Source organism: Xenopus tropicalis, chromosome 6 (genome assembly GCF_000004195.4).
Source record: "Xenopus tropicalis strain Nigerian chromosome 6, UCB_Xtro_10.0, whole genome shotgun sequence".
In the NCBI taxonomy this organism is placed as follows: Eukaryota; Metazoa; Chordata; class Amphibia; order Anura; family Pipidae; genus Xenopus; species Xenopus tropicalis.
Window position 1 is genome coordinate 138,659,997 of NC_030682.2, and position 19,806 is coordinate 138,679,802.

Below are 19,806 nucleotides of genomic sequence, written 5' to 3' on the forward strand. Positions count from 1 at the left end.
CATATTGGTGCTTAATGTTAAAATTGGGATGTGTCTGCATATATGCAGGAATTATGTACAGCGCTGCGGAATATGCTGGCGCTTTATAAATAAATGTTAATAATAATAATAATAATAATAATAATATGGAAACCATTATCCTTCTGACCAGCAATTCTGTCCCTCCCAGTGGCAGGGTTGCCACCTAGCCGGTATTTTACCAGCCTGGCCGCTAAAAATGATTCTTTGTGCCCTTTTTAGTAGTAGGAAAAATCAATCAGCTTGTGCTAAACTGCAAGTAAAGAATAAATTGTAATTTACAGACATTTACATAGTCTCTGTAGGGGTCTCTGTGTTATACTTAAGGTCCCCATACACGGGCCGATTAGCTGCCGAATCAGTCCAAAATCTGAAATTGGCCAGATCTTGATCGGGCAGGTTAGAAATTCTAGTCGGATCGGGGACCGCATCGGCTCGTTGATGCGGTCCCCGGACCGACTTTACCTATACCCGTCATTATAATTCGATCGTTTGGCCCCAGGGCCCGTAGGTGGGGGATATCGGGAGAAGATCCGCTTGCTTGGCGATGCCAGTGTATGGGGATCTTAAGAGCGGGCAAAGCGTGTTCCCCCTATCACTGCCCATTGTAGCTCAGGCAGAGCAATAGAAGGAAAACGCCCAAACTGTACCTAGTAAAAGGAACGTCGCTGGCTGCCCTGGCATTAATAACAGGCTCTCTTGCCATCTGTTACTGCGTGCGTTACCTTTTTTGGGACTGATATTAAATTCCACCACTGGCATATGACACTTTTATTATTAAGCAGAGGTAAACACTGCCGCACTGATAATTACCTTGACCTACTTAATAATGCCAGCGTACCCGTCGGCCGGCTCCTGAGAGGCAAGCCACGTGAGCTGCATTAACATTGCTAAAATATTCTCGTCCCGCTACCAGGCCAATTCCGTTTTTATTAAAATCACTGCCAGTTGCACACAGGTCATTGCTTTTTGTGCTGCTTGCTAAAAAAAACCCCAAAATGAATGCATGTAAAATTACCATAATAGACCCAATTTAATGTGTATGTCATGTGAAAAAAACTCTAGAGGCAACCGGCTTCTCCTTACCTGAGATATTTATCCTTATTTGTGCAATATTCGGATGTAAGTTGCCATGTATTTTTACCCACAATTCAGTGTTTTCCCCAGAATTCCAGTGTATTTGCATGCGCATGCACTAATTTAAAGGCAAAGAAACTTCTGTTTTTAGTACCGAATGCACTTGTTCGGGGATTCTGCCGAACCCCTGAATCATTTGTAAAGGATTTGGCCAAATACTGAACCGAATCCTAATTAGTATATGCTTTTTGGGTTTTGGAAGGGTTAAACGCGCGCTGAAAAAAATTCAACTTTCGTGTTTATGTGACAAAAAGTCACAGGATCTTTTGGATTCGGATTTGGTTCGGCCAGGACCGTGGATTTGGCCGAATCCTGACGAAAAAGGCAGAATCTTGGCCGAATACTGAACCGAATCCTGGATTCGGTGCAACCCTAATTTTTAGTGTCAAACAAGGGTGTCCAGGGCCCACTGGAGCTGCCACATTAAGGACTTCCACCCCATTTGCAAACTCCCCCATTGCCAGCCAACACCTCCCCCCCCGACTAGGTACCTTTTACTTCCTAGTTGCAGCCACAATTGGGGTGAGGGTGGATCATCCAAAGATCCTGGCACCTTATAAAAATCTTTCACCAGCCTGTGGGGGACAGGAACAAAATTGGGCGGGGCAGTGACATAAAAGGGGCAAAACTATGACACACAAGGGTCAGGGCTACGACCCAAATGGTGGGAAGATATGTAGAGTGTTTGGGAAGAAATAACGTAAGTTTGGTGAAGAAAAAAAATGTAAGTTTGGGGTGGATTGGGGCAGATCAAGGGCAGGGCAGCTACATTTGCAATACCGACCCTGGCCTTGGCAGGTGTTTTACCAGCTAGGCCAGTAAAATACCGGCCAGGTGGCAACCTTACCTAGCAGGGAGTAGGCCTGGGCAGCGGGGCCCACAGGGTTTTTCCTAGTTTCTTGCCAGCCCAGTCCAATGTTTTGCTAAATTACATGCTATATTTCCGGTTTTTGTCTTTGAAGGACATGAATTTTAGCCCACAGAGTAGAACAGTAGTCAATGTTCCCTACACAATGCCATTCTGTGTTTGGGGCCATAATGGGATGTGATTGGGCAGATCAGGTGTATGACCAGGCAGGAAATTTCATTTGATAAGCATTTTTTATTGGAGCACCTTAGATTGGACAACTGGTGAGATAATAACTGGGGTGCCTTTTGTAATTCAGCATCATTTTATACTAATAAATGGGGTGTCCTATTGCTCTCTTTATATCTAATACAGCTTTTCTTTCATCTAGAATGTATTATGACAAATGATGAAACTGTTGCTAGGTTACAACTAGGCATTCTCTGCTATAACCTACATGGTGCCTACTCTTCATCGTAGAACTTGAAACCCATGCAAAAATGTGCGGTGAAAAGTATTTCCCAGACGGAGTAAATTAAAGGGGAAATATACGCTCTTGTTGAGTGCAATGAATAGGGCTTGTAATGAACATACTTTCTTTTTGTTTTAATCACACAAATGTATGATTTTTCCTATCTCTCAGTAATTAGATTACCACCATCTTAATGGACTCCTGCTTATCTGTGCTCTTGTGATGTAATTATCGACCCCACAAGGAACAAACATGGAGTAGCTTTGATTTCCCTGAATGCCCTTTTAGCTCAAGAAATAATAAAAAACATAAAAAAAGCACCATTTAGTAACTGGGATAACATTTGAACTGCTGGGAATCATAAGCTGCTTGAAGACAGAGTGAATGGGCATAGCCCTGGAAAAGATTGATTTGCTTTAATTTTCTCCCATTATAATTGCGGGTACACAAAGGCCTGCCAGTGGCGTCATTTTAGCTCAATATCACTTAAAGGAGAACGAAATCCTTAAAATGAACATGGGTAGAAATGCTGCATTTTATATAATAAACTTACTGTACCAGCCAGGGGGTTCAGTAGCCTTATAACAGCAATGATTAAGGCCAGTGCTATCCAAGTGGCGGGCTGCGGGCCCCTTTCTTTATGGCCCCCCACCTGTCTGGCTGCTGTGACTGCTTACCTTTGTGTAAGCTTTAAATGGTATTGTTCATACCTGTGAGACCTCAGACTGTAAGCGCCCACATTGTTCCCCTGCTCACACCTCAGACAGACTGTAGGAGAGTGTTGGCATTGTGTCACTGTATGTAATACAGTATAAACTGTTGGCGTGGTCATGATCAGTTACTTGTGTAGTCATGATAGCTTTCTCTGTCTCTTTCTTACTCTGACTGCCCTGCTCTAACCTGCCTGTGTGTGCCATACTCTGCCTGCCCTATGCTGCCTGTGTGTGTCATACTCTGCCTGCCCTATGCTGCCTGTATGTGCCATACTCTGCCTGCCCTACCCTGCCTGTGTGTGCCATACTCTGCCTGCCCTATGCTGCCTGTGTGTGCCATAATCTACCTGCCCTATGCTGCCTGTGTGTGCCATACTCTGCCTGCCCTACCCTGCCTGTGTGTGCCATACTCTGCCTGCCCTATGCTGCCTGTGTGTGCCATAATCTGCCTGCCCTATGCTGCCTGTGTGTGTCATACTCTGCCTGCCCTATGCTGCCTGTGTGTGCCATACTCTGCCTGCCCTATGCTGCCTGTGTGTGTCATATTCTGCCTGCCCTATGCTGCCTCTGTGTGCCATACTCTGCCTGCGCTACCCTGCCTGTGTGTGCCATATTCTGCCTGCCCTATGCTGCCTGTGTGTGCCATACTGTGCCTGCCCTATGCTGCCTGTGTGTGCCATACTCTGCCTTCCCTATGCTGCCTATGTGTGGCATATTCTGAATCTGGCAGGGGTTTGTTTGTGAGTTTGTTAGCTTTTGAATATATTTATTGGGGGTTTCTTTAGTTTTCTTTAGCTTTAGTTTTCCTTTAAGTGACAAGTCATGTTCTGAATGCAGATATTCGCAGCAGTGATGGAAATTCCACTGGTTACCCAGGATTGCTTTCCATTCACTATCGCTATGCTGTTCTAATAAACAGGGTCCCCTATGCCCCTTGTATGTGGTACTTCTATTGTACATCTTTGTTAATAACACTTGATGATAACCATAAAGTGCTAAATACTTGGACAAGAGGTAATGCAATAACAAAAGAACCACATTGCGCTGATTGCTTGGCCTTTATCTGAAGTCAAATTCTAAATAAGAAAGAGAGACTTTTCTCAGAAGCACAAACGTCAGTTTCACATCGATGAGCAAGGAGGCTTTCTGCCTGCCCTGAATAAATTGATTTCTTTTTTCTTTTTTTTTGAATCTCAGTTCAGAAGTAGGGCAAAACTATAAATTGGGTGCAATTATTTGTGCAACCCTTGCTGGAATACAGTAATGGATTACCAGGGAAAGTGAATGAATTCACAGGGGTGGGAGAGTGGAAATACATTGTTGGTCAGCTGTTGTCACCTGTCTGACCTGATGGAATCAATCTAATTGGTTGGGTTCAGTGCTTTGCAGGGTTCTGCAGCCCAGTTCAGGAGGCGGAATACTGAGAATCCCATAGGGACAGATAAGAATAATGTAGGAGGCCGAGCTCAGTGGCCTTTGCTTTACGTTTCTCAAGAACATTAGTCTTTCAGGCCATTTGTGCTTAGTTAAACTGCCTACCTCATCCTGAAAATACATACTAATTCCTCCTTCCTTGCCCTTGAAATATTCACTAATACAGAAAGTTTTACTAAAATGTAATTTAATCAGGAGCCTATATACCCTGCCTGTATTTGTTTTTTGATTTTGGGAGTAAACTGATGGACCCAGAGGAAATCTGCATGAGCACGGGGAAAAAATACAAATTCCTTCCAGAGAAACGGCACAAGTAACAGGGTACCTTGCAAGTTCTCTCTTTCTAATGTAGAAAATGACTGCAATGATTGCAGGAAAAAGAACAATCATGAAATAAATACACTACAGGTATGGGACCCATTATCCAGAATGCTCAGGACCTGGGGTTTTCCGGATAAGGGTTTTTTCCGTAATTCGGATCTGATTCCTAAAGTCTGCTAAAAACATTATTTAAACAATAATTAAACCCAACAGAATTGTTTTGCCTCCAACAGGGATTAATTATATCTTAGTTGGGATCAAGTACAGGTACTGTTTTATTATTACAGAGAAAAGGGAATCATTTAACCATGAAATAAACCCAATAGGGCTGTTCTGCCCCAATAAGGGGTAATTATATCTTAGTTGGGATCAAGTACAGGTACTGTTTTATTATTACAGAGAAAAGGGAATCATTTAACCATTAAATAAACCCAATAGGGCTGTTCTGCCCCCAATAAGGGGTAATTATATCTTAGTTGGGATCAAGTACAGGTACTGTTTTATTATTACAGAGAAAAGGGAATCATTTAACCATTAAATAAACCCAATAGGGCTGTTCTGCCCCCAATAAGGGGTAATTATATCTTAGTTGGGATCAAGTACAGGTACTGTTTTATTATTACAGAGAAAAGGGAATCATTTAACCATTAAATAAACCCAATAGGGCTGTTCTGCCCCCAATAAGGGGTAATTATATCTTAGTTGGGATCAAGTACAGGTACTGTTTTATTATTACAGAGAAAAGGGAATCATTTAACCATTAAATAAACCCAATAGGGCTGTTCTGCCCCCAATAAGGGTAATTATATCTTAGTTGGGATCAAGTACAGGTACTGTTTTATTATTACAGAGAAAAGGGAATCATTTAACCATTAAATAAACCCAATAGGACTGTTCTGCCCCCAATAAGGGGTAATTATATCTTAGTTGGGATCAAGTACAGGTACTGTTTTATTATTACAGAGAAAAGGGAATCATTTAACCATTAAATAAACCCAATAGGGCTGTTCTGCCCCCAATAAGGGGTAATTATATCTTAGTTGGGATCAAGTACAGGTACTGTTTTATTATTACAGAGAAAAGGGAATCATTTAACAATTAAATAAAACCAATAGGGCTGTTCTGCCCCCAATAAGGGGTAATTATATCTTAGTTGGGATCAAGTACAGGTACTGTTTTATTATTACAGAGAAAAGGGAATCATTTAACCATTAAATAAACCCAATAGGACTGTTCTGCCCCCAATAAGGGGTAATTATATCTTAGTTGGGATCAAGTACAGGTACTGTTTTATTATTACAGAGAAAAAGGAAATCATTTTTAAAAATGTGAATTATTTGATTTAAATGGAGTCTATGGGAGATGGCATTTCTGTAATTTCTGAACTTTCTGGATAATGGGTTTCCGGATAAGGTGTCTGATACCTGTAGTAAAAAAAACTCTTATTACAACTTGCTTGAATAGTGACAATACACTTCCTAATAAATTTATGGCATTTCAACAGATTTTAGCTGTAAGAAATTCTCATTTCTTATTTTTCACAATCGCAGTTAAATATCAAAAAGTCAAAAAGTTGTTTTTATTTATTTTTACCACAATTTATCTAGGAAATTCTTGTGAATTTTCTTTGCTGTGATTATTTGCGTGTGTGAGTTCATGGCAAATCTCTGATTTGGAATTTTAAATAAATTGGCCCTCGCTGAACCAACTTGGACAAGATGTGGCTTTAATGCAGCAATTGTTTGTTCATAATTTATGGTATCTCAAAAAAACAACTTCTTACATTTGAAAAAGGGAATTATGGATTCCTTTTAGGGTTGCTACCAAGCCAGTATTTTGTCCACCTAGCCGGCAAATTGCCAGCTAGGGCCGGTGCCGGTATTACAAAATTACCAGCAAAATATTTGACTGTAAATTTGTAAGGCCAACAACTATTCCTATAGATCCCTCCCTTCGCTGATCCTCTACATGGTGATCACTCCCCTTTTAAGTAGATGTACGCCTCTGTCTCGCCCATTTACCCACCCAAACTGATGTTACTGCCTGTCCCCCATACCAAAGGCCGGTATTAACGCAGAAGTAATGTAGTCGGATACTACTAAGGATAATACAGGAATTCCTCTAGTTGTCACAATCCCTTAATTGGTTGGGCTCCAATAAGTGCCATAGTTGAACTCCTTGGAACCCAGGTGGCTAAGAGAAATAAAGTAAATATTATTTGTACCTTGTTATCTTATCATTTGGTTTTCCTTTTGTGCTCACAAAGACATAAATCATTCCGATGGGATTATTTTCACCCAGGGTAATATTAAGTAGAATAATAGAGATGTGCCGGCTCAGGGTTTCAAGGCAGAACCTGATATTAATATTTGGTAAGGGATATTCCAATGGATAACGCAGGGTGCCTATTAAACTGTGACGGGATACACTATGGCAGGAGAACAATACAGATGAGTTTTCAAATGAAAAGAAATGGAGAAAAATGACATTGACAAAAAAAAAAAAACCTAGCGAGATCATTCACTTTATAAAAGGCAGAACATGAAAGCGGCCCGGTTGGTCTGTGCCAAAGAAAAGTGTTGTGCTGCATTAATGGATCTCTGTCTATGGAGCTGTAATCAGGACAAAGCAGCAGGTGCTCCACAAAAGCAAAGACCGGCCTGGTATTTAGATAGGAAGGCCCAAGCAATTTCCACCACTGCCAATGTCACGGCGAGGTTCCCAATCAGCCTGTGCTTCAGCAAAGGGACAAGTATAACAGCTTCATGCTTTGAATGGTATTTATATAAATTATGTTATGCGGTACTTACAGTGAAATGGAGCCAAGTAGGTGCAGAGGTAAAATTTGCCTCCTGGGTTACTCCATCAGCCATAAAATGCATCCAACTGGTCTGTTGGAACCAACTGGGAAGGGCCTTGCAGCCTGGTAAGCCAATGTCTCTTTTTATTTTACATCAAATCTGGCTGAAATGTCTTTGATCCCAAAAATATTTTGTTAATGTTAGCCATTAGAAACTGCGTAAACAAATTTCTTCTGAGAATACGTTATGAATTATGCCATGTTGTGAAAAGCACAGTAGCACAGCAAGGGTGGTAGCTGCCATTTCGCACTGCTTCGGCTCCTTGTTTCTGCTAAGTCCGGATCCAGTGGTGTAACTATAGAAGAAGCTTCCCTTATAGTTAATAAGTTAAATAATCCCTCCCTAGCCACTAGCTTTCATGCAGATAGGGAGTGGAGGACAATGACAGAGGGTAATCATGGGGAAACAGGTAGGCAGGGGGCGGACAGCGTGCTGGGTAACAGTGGGTGTAAGCTGAGCCCCTCAGAATTTTTTTTCGTTGGGGGGCCCAGTGGTGCCTCTGTCTGGATGAGTTTAAACTGTGCACACTGATGTCGGAAAATTGCAGAGAAGACGACCTGAAAATGGCACCTAACACCCACTGCACTACTCTACAACTCTGCAGCAAATAGACATGTTCAGGGGGTTCATAAGCAGTGGGGTTCAGGAGGGGATTGCGAGAGATCTGGAGTAGTGATGGGTGAATCTGTTTTGCTTCGCTGGAAAATTCTCATGGAAAACTATGGAAAAACTAGTGAAACGGAGAAATATTTAGTAAACGGCATGTGGTGGCATGTGTATTTTTGATGTGTGCAACGCACACGGCTATACCTTTTTTTACAGGACCGCGCCCCTTTTAATGCGACCGCACCTATTTTTATGTGCCATACGGAGCAATGGGGACTGGACACGAAGAAACGTCATTGTATGTGAGCTAAGTGGGCTGGGGAGAGTTTTTATTTATTTTTTTAAAAAATGAATCTATCATATAGGCACCCTATATATATATATGCTGCCACCCTAGACATGGGCCCTGGGGTGTCTATGTATAAATATGGCCCTGATCATGCCCTCAGCTCAGCTGCACCTTGCACATAAATAACACAGGCTTTCTCCAGTAAATGGCTTGCTTACCCAGAAATTGCTGAAATATATGTCATTACAGTTTAAGGTGCTGTTCCTCCTGACTGTGACTGTTATGTAACAACAGCAAACGGAGTCGCACTGACTGCACATAACATCACACTTGTGATAATCACAGATTGTCATGGAAACCCTGGTCACCATTCTATAATTTTCTGTAAATTGCCCCTTTCCACAGCTGAAAACAATAGAAGCTGCGCATCTGTATGTAGTAAAAAAAAAAAAAGGAATCTGACAGAGCAAAAATAAAAAGTCTTCTTAAAAGCAATAAAACTGCTAACACTTGCACCACAAAGATCACATTACCCCACACTTTCCATTATATAAGGTACAGGTTTGTGTAGTTTGTAGGTAGGGAGGGGTCTCTGATGAGTTATTGATCCAAAGCCATAGTTGCCACACTTATGGCAGGGGCACACATTGCGGATTGTCTGCTTTCCTCCGCCTGCGTATTGCAAACTGATGCTGGCCACAGTGGGAACCCTGGAGCTACGCCTTGGTCAGGAGGTGGCAAACCCTTTAGGGTTCCTCTGCATCAATAGCAACAGCATTTGATTCAAAATGGAAGGAAGGAAGGACCGGCACCAAGAGCAACTATACAGAAGAGCAAGGAGGGCATTTCAACGCAAGTATGTTTAGCGAAATTGAGTTTAACCTGTAACTCACAGCGGGGAAAAGTGAGGGAGTGCATCATAGAGTATATATACAATATAAAATTCACTTTTGTGTAGCTGCCGTGAGGTGGTTCAGCACGGCCCCCGCCAAAGTCCAAAGTCAGTAAGCACCAAAGACCATGCTTTTGCCTCCCTTCATTCTCCTGCATTACCCCAGTAACCTCCCATCTTTTCTCCTGATTCACAGCACATACTCTGTGCTGCTGGCACTTACCTGAGCTTGGGGATCAACTCACAATATAATGTATATATAGAATATAAAAATCATGATAGAAAGATGATTAATAGTTCATGGCAGTTCAGAGACCAATGCATTATAAGAATTAATAATCAGTCCTGCAGCATTAGTGTCTATGAGAGATGAACCTCATTTTCAGAGCACACTGAGCATGTGCAGTGCCACTGACACACAAAAGATGGACTAACAAGAACCAAAACAGGTGACATTGATAGTTTTGGTCTGGGCTATTACCGCTATAGGGCTGCTAAACCTCTAGGCTGGTACAGTACAGTTCATATATATATAAAATGCAGCATTTTCGCATTGTAACTCTGGAAAGACTACAGTTCTCAGGCACTGCTGAAAAGAAGTTGCAAGATGGAGCACTCATACTGGAACTGCAATCCTCAGAGCAACTACTTAGATTTTTACCTTTCCTTCTCCTTTAAAATCTACATGCTGTAGAGCTGATGGCTTGGATGGCAGTGACTGTAACTTTCCTTCTCTATTAAGGGCCGTGACACACGGGGAGATTAATCGCGGCGCCGCGATTTGCCGAAGTCACCAAAGTTCCTCTCAAGGCAACTTCGGCGAATTTGGCAAATTGCGGCGCCGTGTATGCCATCCCACCGGCGATTTACATTGTAGCCAGTGGGATGGATTTGCGGGGAGATTAGCCGCCCGCGACAACGGAGATTTGCCCTAAGGGTGCTAAGTTAAACATTAAAGTGCAGAACGTCACCTGTTCTCTGGATCAGGCACTGTCATGCTCCTGGTCACGTAGCACATCTTCAGAGGGATGCTCTTCCTGTCTCCATGGATGGAAAGAGCAACGGGCGAGGGCGGACATACGGATGTGTTCCCTAATCGCGGGGATTCTGGAGGAGGCGTCTCCCACCCTATTTCCGAAACGGGGGATCCTTTCTTCACGTAGGGCGTTGCTTCTCTCATGTATTTCACTGCAAAATAAATCAAACAACTGATGAGAACCTATATCTATATCTGCTATAGTCACATACTGGACATGACACCCATTACTGCTGTGAGTTTCACCCCCAAAACGTGATCTTCTTCTCTCTTCCTACCCCATCTGTTCCTTCCTAACCTGCAACCGCCCCCCAATAGACTCTCATACTGTACCAACCTACTGTTTTCACTTTTAATTCTTCAATTTATGGAGAATAACATTCTACATTTACATTTACAGGGAAATAGGTGGCTCTGTACGTCAGGGCTTGTTTTTTCTTTCTTTTTTTTTTTTTTCCTGGGGTGAACGACTTCAAAGGAGTCTTTTCATCTACATTATAAATTCTTGATTTAATAAAAGAGAACTGCTACAATATGATCAAACGAAGTGCGGGAATTAAGGGTAAGACAGCAGCAAAAGACTAAAAATAATGACAGAGTGACACCGGCATGCAGATTTAATTAAAGGAAGTTCCTGTAACAGTATTCAGCATGGGGGGAATCCACTATACATTAATGGCATATTTATTATAATGTGTAAGCCAGCTTCACCGGTGAGGTTGCCCATAGCAACCAAGCAGATCTTTGCTATTGTTTTCTAACTTGTAGGTGACCGTTAAATTCTAATTGTCGATTGGTTGCTATGCCCCTTGGTGTATTTCCTATAATATTCCCCTTCATATCAGCTTCTGGGCAATGTACCATCTAGGGACGTGGTCTCTGGAAAGCAGACTGATGAAAGGGCCCATTTCTTTTGCTTTGGTAAATTGCATATGAGTTGTTGCTTGCCCTGGTAAGTAACATCTTGCGTTAATTATGAAGGCTTCCTTGCACTTTATCAAACAAAGCAACTGGCATTTAGGTGCAAGGAACAAATATGGTGGGATGTGTATTGATGCAATGGCCTCTCTGAATCTTATTTGGGTGGATGCAATTTTGAGTGCATTTATACAGTTATCACATCCACCCTTATGGCCTAAGGCCCATAAGTCCCATAAGGCCCCCTCTTTTTACAGCAGAAAATAACAATGAGAGCTAGGTACATTATATATTTCTAACCAATTTGTGCATTGTGAAGCTTACCTCTAAAGGAAAACTATACCTCCAATAAATGTAGGTAAAAAGCAACATATATTGCATAAACAAGCTCATATGTAAAACCCTGCTTCATCTAAATAAACCATTTTCATAAATATATATATATGTATGTGTCATTGGGTAATCTTAAATAGAAAATTGTCATTTTAAGTACTAAGGGCCGCCCCCTGGGATCATACATATGAACCAAGCAGTAACGCCGCTCAGGGTCGGACTGGGGGGTGAAGGGCCCACCGGGACTCCTGTTCCAGGGGCCCTGCAGGTGCCCCCAGCCAGGTGCGTCCCCTAACCCCCGCCGGCAAGGGTCGGCCCGGGGCCCACTAGAGCCGGGGCCCACTGGGATTTTTCCCGGTGTCCTGGCGGCCCTGTCCGACCCTGCCGCCGCTCCCTATATGCAAAGTACGCAGTCTGCGTAGGGCACCAACTCCCAGGGGGGCACCATCCCAGCTGCTCAAAAAAAACGTTTTTATATATTATAATAATAAATTAATATTAATAATATACATATACAAATAAACAAAAATATAAACGTATACATTGCATTTTACGGCGAACGCAGAGTAGGCTAAGCACACGTGATGACGCGCGCCGCGCACCCTCACCTTTGTTACGGCTGCCTATTTGGCCAATTTTATTTTTACTTTTTTTTTTTTACGCAATATTTGGGGGAGGGGGCACAAAAGTAAATTTCTGCTTAGGGCACCCATTTGGCCAGCAGCGGCCCTGGAACCAAGGCACACATACATGCTAGGCCACATCAGCCAATGAATGGGCAGAGTTCTGCCTTTTACTCCCACACTACTTCCTGTTACACTCAGAGCTGCATTACTTCCTGTCAGCTGATCTCTGAGGGAGCACACAGCCCATCACTAAATGGCGGCTCAAGGGAAAGGATGTAAAAGGGCAATATTTACTGATATATATATTCCAGTTTGGTGAGATTCTTTAATAGGACACGTAACATAACATAAACTGTTAATAATATAAAATAAAAATATAATATAAAATCTGTTGGTTGAGTATTCATTTTTAGGGTATAGTTTTCCTTTAAAATTCATCTGGATCCTCGAGACACTGATACACTGCTGTAAGCCATGTGCTCATACATGCCCACAAATTTCGAGGACAGATTATTCCAACCCACCCACCTTTCTGCCCAAGAAAAATAAATATAAGGAAACATTGATGGAAACCAGTTGCACTACATTTTTGTTAAAGATGTTGGAAAATTTGCAGCTTTAACACTATAGGGACAATTTACTTTAAGTCCCTGCCACAAACATAGGAGCACAAAGGAGTGCAAAATCATGCCCCTTAGTGCTCATTCTCATAGGACTTGTGGCTAACGCATACAGTATCTGCATTCTACACCTAATGCCAGATAGGGGGCACAACACAGCTCTGTACCTACAGCTGCCACAGGGCACACATAGAACAGGGCTCTTTCCTGCAATGCACCCACTGGAGTAGGGTAGGGGGGAAGAGGTGGAACACATATGTGCCTCCCACTGCCAGCCCCTCATGAATGCAGTGCTGCTAAATGCAGGTAACACTGTATTCATGGGGCAGATGCCTGTCTTCATTTTGGAATCCAAAGACCTGTGGCAATTCTGAAAAGTGAAGGTGCAAATGTACAAAAAGCATGGCAGTTTGCACTTGTTTCTGTGCACTTTGCCCTACATTTGGCGTATGCTCCCTTATATAATTAGCCCTCTTTAAGGGGAACTGTCACCCAGACATCAAAAGCTGTATAATAAAACCCAAAATACTTTTTATTTAACACATCCATACCCATTATAATGGCATTTAAAAATCCCAGCTGTCAATCATATATTGCCTGCCCCACCACTATGCCTTAGACATATTACATTACATTTTTACATTAACATTTATTTATTAAGCGCCAACATATTCCGCAGCGCTGTACAATAAGTGGGTTTCATACATTGGACATACAGAGTAACATATAAAGCAATCAGTAACCGATACAAGAGGTGAAGAGAGCCCTGCCCAAAAGAGCTTACAAGACATAGGGGCGGCACTGAAAATTATTTTCACTTTCCATTCAGCACTCACTTTCCCTCCCTCCTCACCATCTAATTCTGCAGCCAGTGCATGGTCATGGGCATCAGGTCCCCCCATTCTGGCACATAAACAAGATTTTGGGGTGATACAAAGCAGTGCCCACAAAATGACGCCTACCTGCTTGCTGTAATTGTGTAATGCCAAGACTGAAGGAAACAAGATTTATATTATTTATATAGTGTAAGTCAAGTTTATTTTGCTTGGCAAACAAAACAGAAAATAATTTGTTATTATTGCTTAGGGTGACAGGTCCCCTTTAATATAAGTAAGATGCAATAAAATAGGCCTGGGGGTTAAATAGTTTCTTTGCAAGAAATGGGCACGGGGCAGTAGAAATAAACCACAATAAGGGCAGCATTTTAACCCAACATAATTGCAGATCCCAAGCTGTAAACCGAGCCCTGCCTTAAACTTTACATGGCATTCGACCTTCTGGATAAATGAAAAGAACTTGAAAGTGTTGCCCTTTAAGTCTCTTTGATTCTCTGTGAGGGGGGATTAGCTTTCACATTGCGCTTGATTAAAAATACTGCATGATATTTGAAATGTCCCGTGGTGCTACTATAGTAAGACTGGCTTCAAACCCTGTCTGTGTTCTCTAAAGGGAAGGTGCTCTTTGCCCAATTTCTATTTTTGCACAATAAATGCAAATATTTTATTAAGAAATATTCCAATATATACGAATTAAAGGGTTTCAATGGTGTTCAGGTTATTTCTTTACTCCCTTCTGTTCTCAGCACTCTCGGTTCTGACTCTTGAAAGAGTGTAGCAGACTTCAGTTCCCCTCCAGGTCTGTTAATTCACTGGCTTCTGCCACATTTTCTCAGGAATCAGACCCAGCAGTGCAGAAAACAATATGAAATGTTTGATAAAGGAAAATAGATTTTCATTATTTATAAAGTTTTCAGTGCTTTGCCTAATTGTCCTAGAGCACAATAATTAAGCCAAGTTCATATTGGAGCTGACAGCTCCCTCCTGCAGTTTATAATCTCATTTTATAGCCAGTCCAGTAAAATATGCTTTAAGCAATTTCTCCTTTGTGTTTCTCTGTTTAATAAATGAATCCAAGCATAGAAAAACAGAGGTTTTTGGCACCGGGAGCACGGCAGTACGGCTTCTCTTTATAAAACTCCTCTTGGTTTTAATAAAGATTAGTTTACTTAATGCTCATATTTAAAAAGCCAAACTAGGATTTGAAAAGGCTAAAATGAACTTACTTTATTGGAAAGCGAGGATAAAGTGTTATTACTGCTGGCGCTGATCCATATCTGCTTAGCTGTGGTTATGAGAGTAGGTTTTCTCAAATAGGGACAGGCCCATCTGCATTTCTGGACTGGGATTCAAAATAGGCCTTGACATTCCAAGTACACAGAGGCCCAAACAGCCCCCTACAAGCCCAATAAATAGTGAGTGTCTATCAGCGCGCACAGTTACGAGCGTACATTGGCAAACATTTAAACTCCCATACAGAGCAGTGGGGAGAGGTCCCATTGCTCTGTATGACAACACCTAAACTTGTACCATCCTAGGTCGGGGCCTTTGTGGCCTCGCCACAAATCCGGGCCTGGTGTCTATGGTATCTTACAGCAGCCCCTCTGGCACTACAGTGCAACATCACTAAAGGCGTGCAGACACCATGCCATCTACCATAACTAGGGTTGACATTTGGTCCCTAATCCCTGCTTCCAGGGCCAATCACCACGTCAGTCTTCGAGAATCCTGCCCAGTTTTTGACCCTGACAACCCTGTTAAAACCAGACAGGTGGCAACCCTAGTTCCTCTGCTTTTAAGTCATCACACCACCTCATATTTTACTGCTCCATGCACTACTTCTGGGTGGGCTTCTGGTTCCAAGACAACAAAACTTCAGTAGCAGAGGAAGAGTGTACTTCCACAGTCTGACCTGCGCCCAACCTGAATCCACAATGGTCCTCCAAGTTTCAACCCAAGCCCACCCCACCCACAGGTCCCCCAAGTTTTGGATCAACCCCCACATCACTAGTGGCAAAACTAACCATAACTCATGCTAATTATGGGGATCACAATATAAGCTGCACTTCTGCATCTCTAATATCATTATGATGTAAGTAAGCCGCGCAATGTGACTAGTGGGTCTGCCCCTGGGGGCAACTAGTTGGCCAAAATCTACTGGAGCCTCTGCTTTTGGGCTGATTCATGTGTTGCTATTCTTTACATCATTACCCCACCTACCCAGTTGTTCAGTGGCAGCCAACCCTTGAACCAAAAAGGGTAAAACTACCAAGATCTGGGTCAATTGTATTTGTTGCTTACATTTCTTCCATCCACATTTGGGTACTTTACTGTAAAACAAGTCAACTTTTATTGATGAACTAAGTTCCCTCACATGACAAACATTGTGATGCCTGCATTGCATTTCATTAGGCTCCCTCCTATGTACTCCACTTTTTTGCCAACCGTGAAATATGAAATTGCTATTCTGAGCCCAGTGTTTCTCCTGGCGCGGCCCCAAGTACACTATGTTTATTTGTTCATCTTCTCTCTGTGTGCGCTCCATGAGCCAGTGGGGTAGGGATGGACAATAATGCATTATTGCGCCAATGGAATTGTCAAGTCTTTAAAGAAACATCGTTCCCTCGGATTTCCCTGCAGAACTGTGCTTAGTACAGGGGTATAACAATGCCGGCACAGTTTTATGGTCTCTGTATAGGCTAAGTGCAAATATAAGGAGTTGTTAATTATGGCCCTAATTGGCTGGCCATACCTCAGTGACATTAGACCAATCCCTTAGGCCAGGTTTCTAGGCCAGGCCTCCTTCTTATTAGAGGGTTATTACATAAGAGGAGGTCTCTCAAACATTAAAGACAATGGCAGAAGGGCAAGCCTGAAACTGCAAGCTGAGCCAGGAATACCTGCAGGGAATCTAGGGAATAACTAACTGCCTATCTTTATACCTCTATAAGCATGCACAAAAGGGAAGAAACAAAATGTATATATAAGGGCTCGTTTTTGAATGAGATTTCCTGTTCCGCATCTTCAGCATGTCTGGGGCCACTGACCTCAGAAACCATAAAACAGGTTGACTGCGAGCTTTATATTGTAGGGAGATTGTTATTTTTATATTTTGTTTATATTTTATTTCTTATATTTCTGTTCAGTCCCTCTACTGCTGATTTTCCATTCTGGCTTCCTATCTGCTCCTTGGTTGCTAGAGTAACTAAGCCATAGCAATGGAAAAAAACATCATTCCAAGCACAAAGGAAGCCTTACAAAATAGCTGAATGAATACATGAAATAAGAGTTATACAAAAATAGATCCCCTGAGTTGCCCCAGGCTTGACCAAGGATGCCCAACTCAAGGTCTGTTATTCCAATGCACTGCTTACAGGCATTCTACAGTCTGGCATCCGTTTCTACCATCTTTTAACCCCCTAAATGTTCAACCCTTAACCCCCAAGGCCCTGATGACAAAAGTATTCAGAAAAACACTAACATACTCTCCCTATAGCTCTTCAGGAAATGAAAGGCAAGGGTGGGGGGGGGGGGGATAACAATTACGCAGCATAAAAAAAAAGTTCTGTGCACATCTGTTAATGATACTGAGGCCTATTGTAAACTTGTTATTTTTAGCATGAGAGCAGTTTCTGCGGCTGCTAAATAAAACTTTCCAGCTGCTGTGTGTCGGGGGGCATTGGGGGCTGCAATGTACTTAGCAGCAGCTAGAGAGCATCGGGCCGCGGGCCATGCCATCTGCGGAACATCTCATGGGAACACGCTTAACCCATTAGCTGTGTGTTTTATGTCACACCCTTTGCTTTGCAAAAAAAAAAGAAGGCACTGAATCAACATGCGATGCATCATTTTAAAGGGGAAGTTCTGGTTAAAGGGTAAAAAAAGAAAATTCTCCATAAAAATTTGAAAAAAGAAATTAGGTGTAAAAGACTTTTTCAGATAATTGTTTAGTGAATTCTCTTTAGACGTTTTGATAGGGGTTTACGGCTTTTTTTTTTTTTTTTTAATTACCCTCATTATAAAGGTAATTAGAAAATAACATACAATGTCCAATTTAAATATTGGCTAAAAAAGACAATTACTTCTATAAGTGACAGCTTTATTGTAGTTCCCCATAGGTCATCTGGGGTCCATGTTTGTGTTACAAATGAGCAGTGGGTGTGTCCTAATGGGACTTCCCTGTCAGGTCCTACGAGCTGGTGGCTGCCTGCCCACCAGATGGTGATTGGCTGACATCCTAGAGTGTGTTCTGGGTGCTGCCCGCTCTCCCGCACAGCCTGGGAAAATCGCCAGCCTGAAGTGGAACAGCTGCCTGGTGCTAACAAGGTTTTTGGGGACATTGTTAGTGAAGTAGTAGACATTCTTTCTATTAGTAGAGGTGCATAATGCAAAAGTAAAAACCTGTTCTTGGCACTAAGGCAGTGACCAAACAACACATTACAGGGCTCCAAATTCAATTTAGTGCCCCGAAATATCTGTAAGTTGACTTTGTTCTACAGTTATGGGATCTATTATTCAGAATGCTCGGGACCTGGGGTCTTCCGGATAAGGGATCTTTTTGTAGTTTGGATCTCCACGCTTTAAGTTTACTAAAAAATCATTTAAACATGAAATAAACCCAATAGGATTGTTCTGCCCCCAATAAGGATTAATTATATCTTAGTTTGGATCAAGGTACTGTTTTAATACTACAGTGAAAAAGGAAATCATTTCTAAAAATTAAAATCATTTCTTTAAAATGGAGTCTATGGGAGATGACCATCCACAATTCGGAACTTTCTGGATAACAGGTTTCCGGATAAGGGATCCTATACCTGTACTAAGATATATTGAAATTGCTCATTGGGCCTGCTACAATCATGGGCACTCCTGCAACTGCAGGGTCTGCTTTCTGTGTAATCATGCCCCTGCACTTAGGGTTTCAGTACAAATAGTTAATGACAGTTAAACATTCAACAATTTTTTTTATTGATAATGCTTGAAAATGCCTTTATCTACATTTTGCTGCTTTTCCGGCTCTGACTCGTAAAACCATACAGCAGGTCAGTTCCCTTCCAGTTAAGACTCCATTTCCTTCTTCTGTTCCACTGTTTCAACAGTCAGGGCCAGCAGTGCAGTGAGTATCAAGGGGCACAGACACTTTATTATCCTAATTTTCATAGTGATTAAGGGTAACTGGAATATAGTTGGATATAAGCACTACAGATGTCTGCGTCTCCAAGATTATAAATGACAGCCTCATTACAGGAGAACAATAGTTCCTTTTCTATGATGAATAATACATTTCCTGGGAAGAAACCATCACTCTCTAGGGGTATGCTACCATTCGTATCAGTTCATGCAGATTCAAACTATCATGCAAGCTGGAATTAGTAGGCAAACATAATTACAAATCAATTTTTATAACCTTTCTGGCTGCATCGGTGTGGATGCTGGCAGACCCCTCTGCAGAAAAACCCACCCACTATGTACATACACAGAATGAAGCCTCTTCTGCACCAAATATACTGCCTGATTGCAGTCTCTATGGAAGTCTCTAAAACTCTGTAAGAGTTGTTAGTACACAGAACAGGGTTATTAGTACACAGAGACTATAGCATGGTTTCCATACAGATGCAATGTGCTGAAGGGCTTATGTGTCAATTTGTGTGCAAAGTGTATGTGTCAAATCAATTCTACCCCATGTAAAGTTCTAGGTTGTCTAGCATACACTGTATCAGCTTAAATTTATTTGATTTACTTTTTATTCAGTGCAATGGCGGAAACTCTTTATGGACACCAATGGGCCTAAGGGGGGAACTGGGACCAGGAATTGACCAGAAGTGGAGGTGGCTTGTCCCAAGGGGT

At 42.1% G+C, this 19,806-nt stretch overlaps 1 protein-coding gene across 1 annotated transcript in view; it reads right to left on the reverse strand.

Annotated features, from left to right (window-relative positions):
• The window catches only part of sntb1 (syntrophin, beta 1 (dystrophin-associated protein A1, 59kDa, basic component 1)), a 116,145-nt gene that overhangs the window by 51,207 nt on the left and 45,132 nt on the right, over positions 1-19,806 (reverse strand). Inside the window, exon 2 of the mRNA XM_012965176.3 lies at positions 10,562-10,778. Coding sequence (XP_012820630.1) covers positions 10,562-10,778 — 217 coding nt within the window. The remainder of the gene's footprint in view (positions 1-10,561; positions 10,779-19,806) is intronic.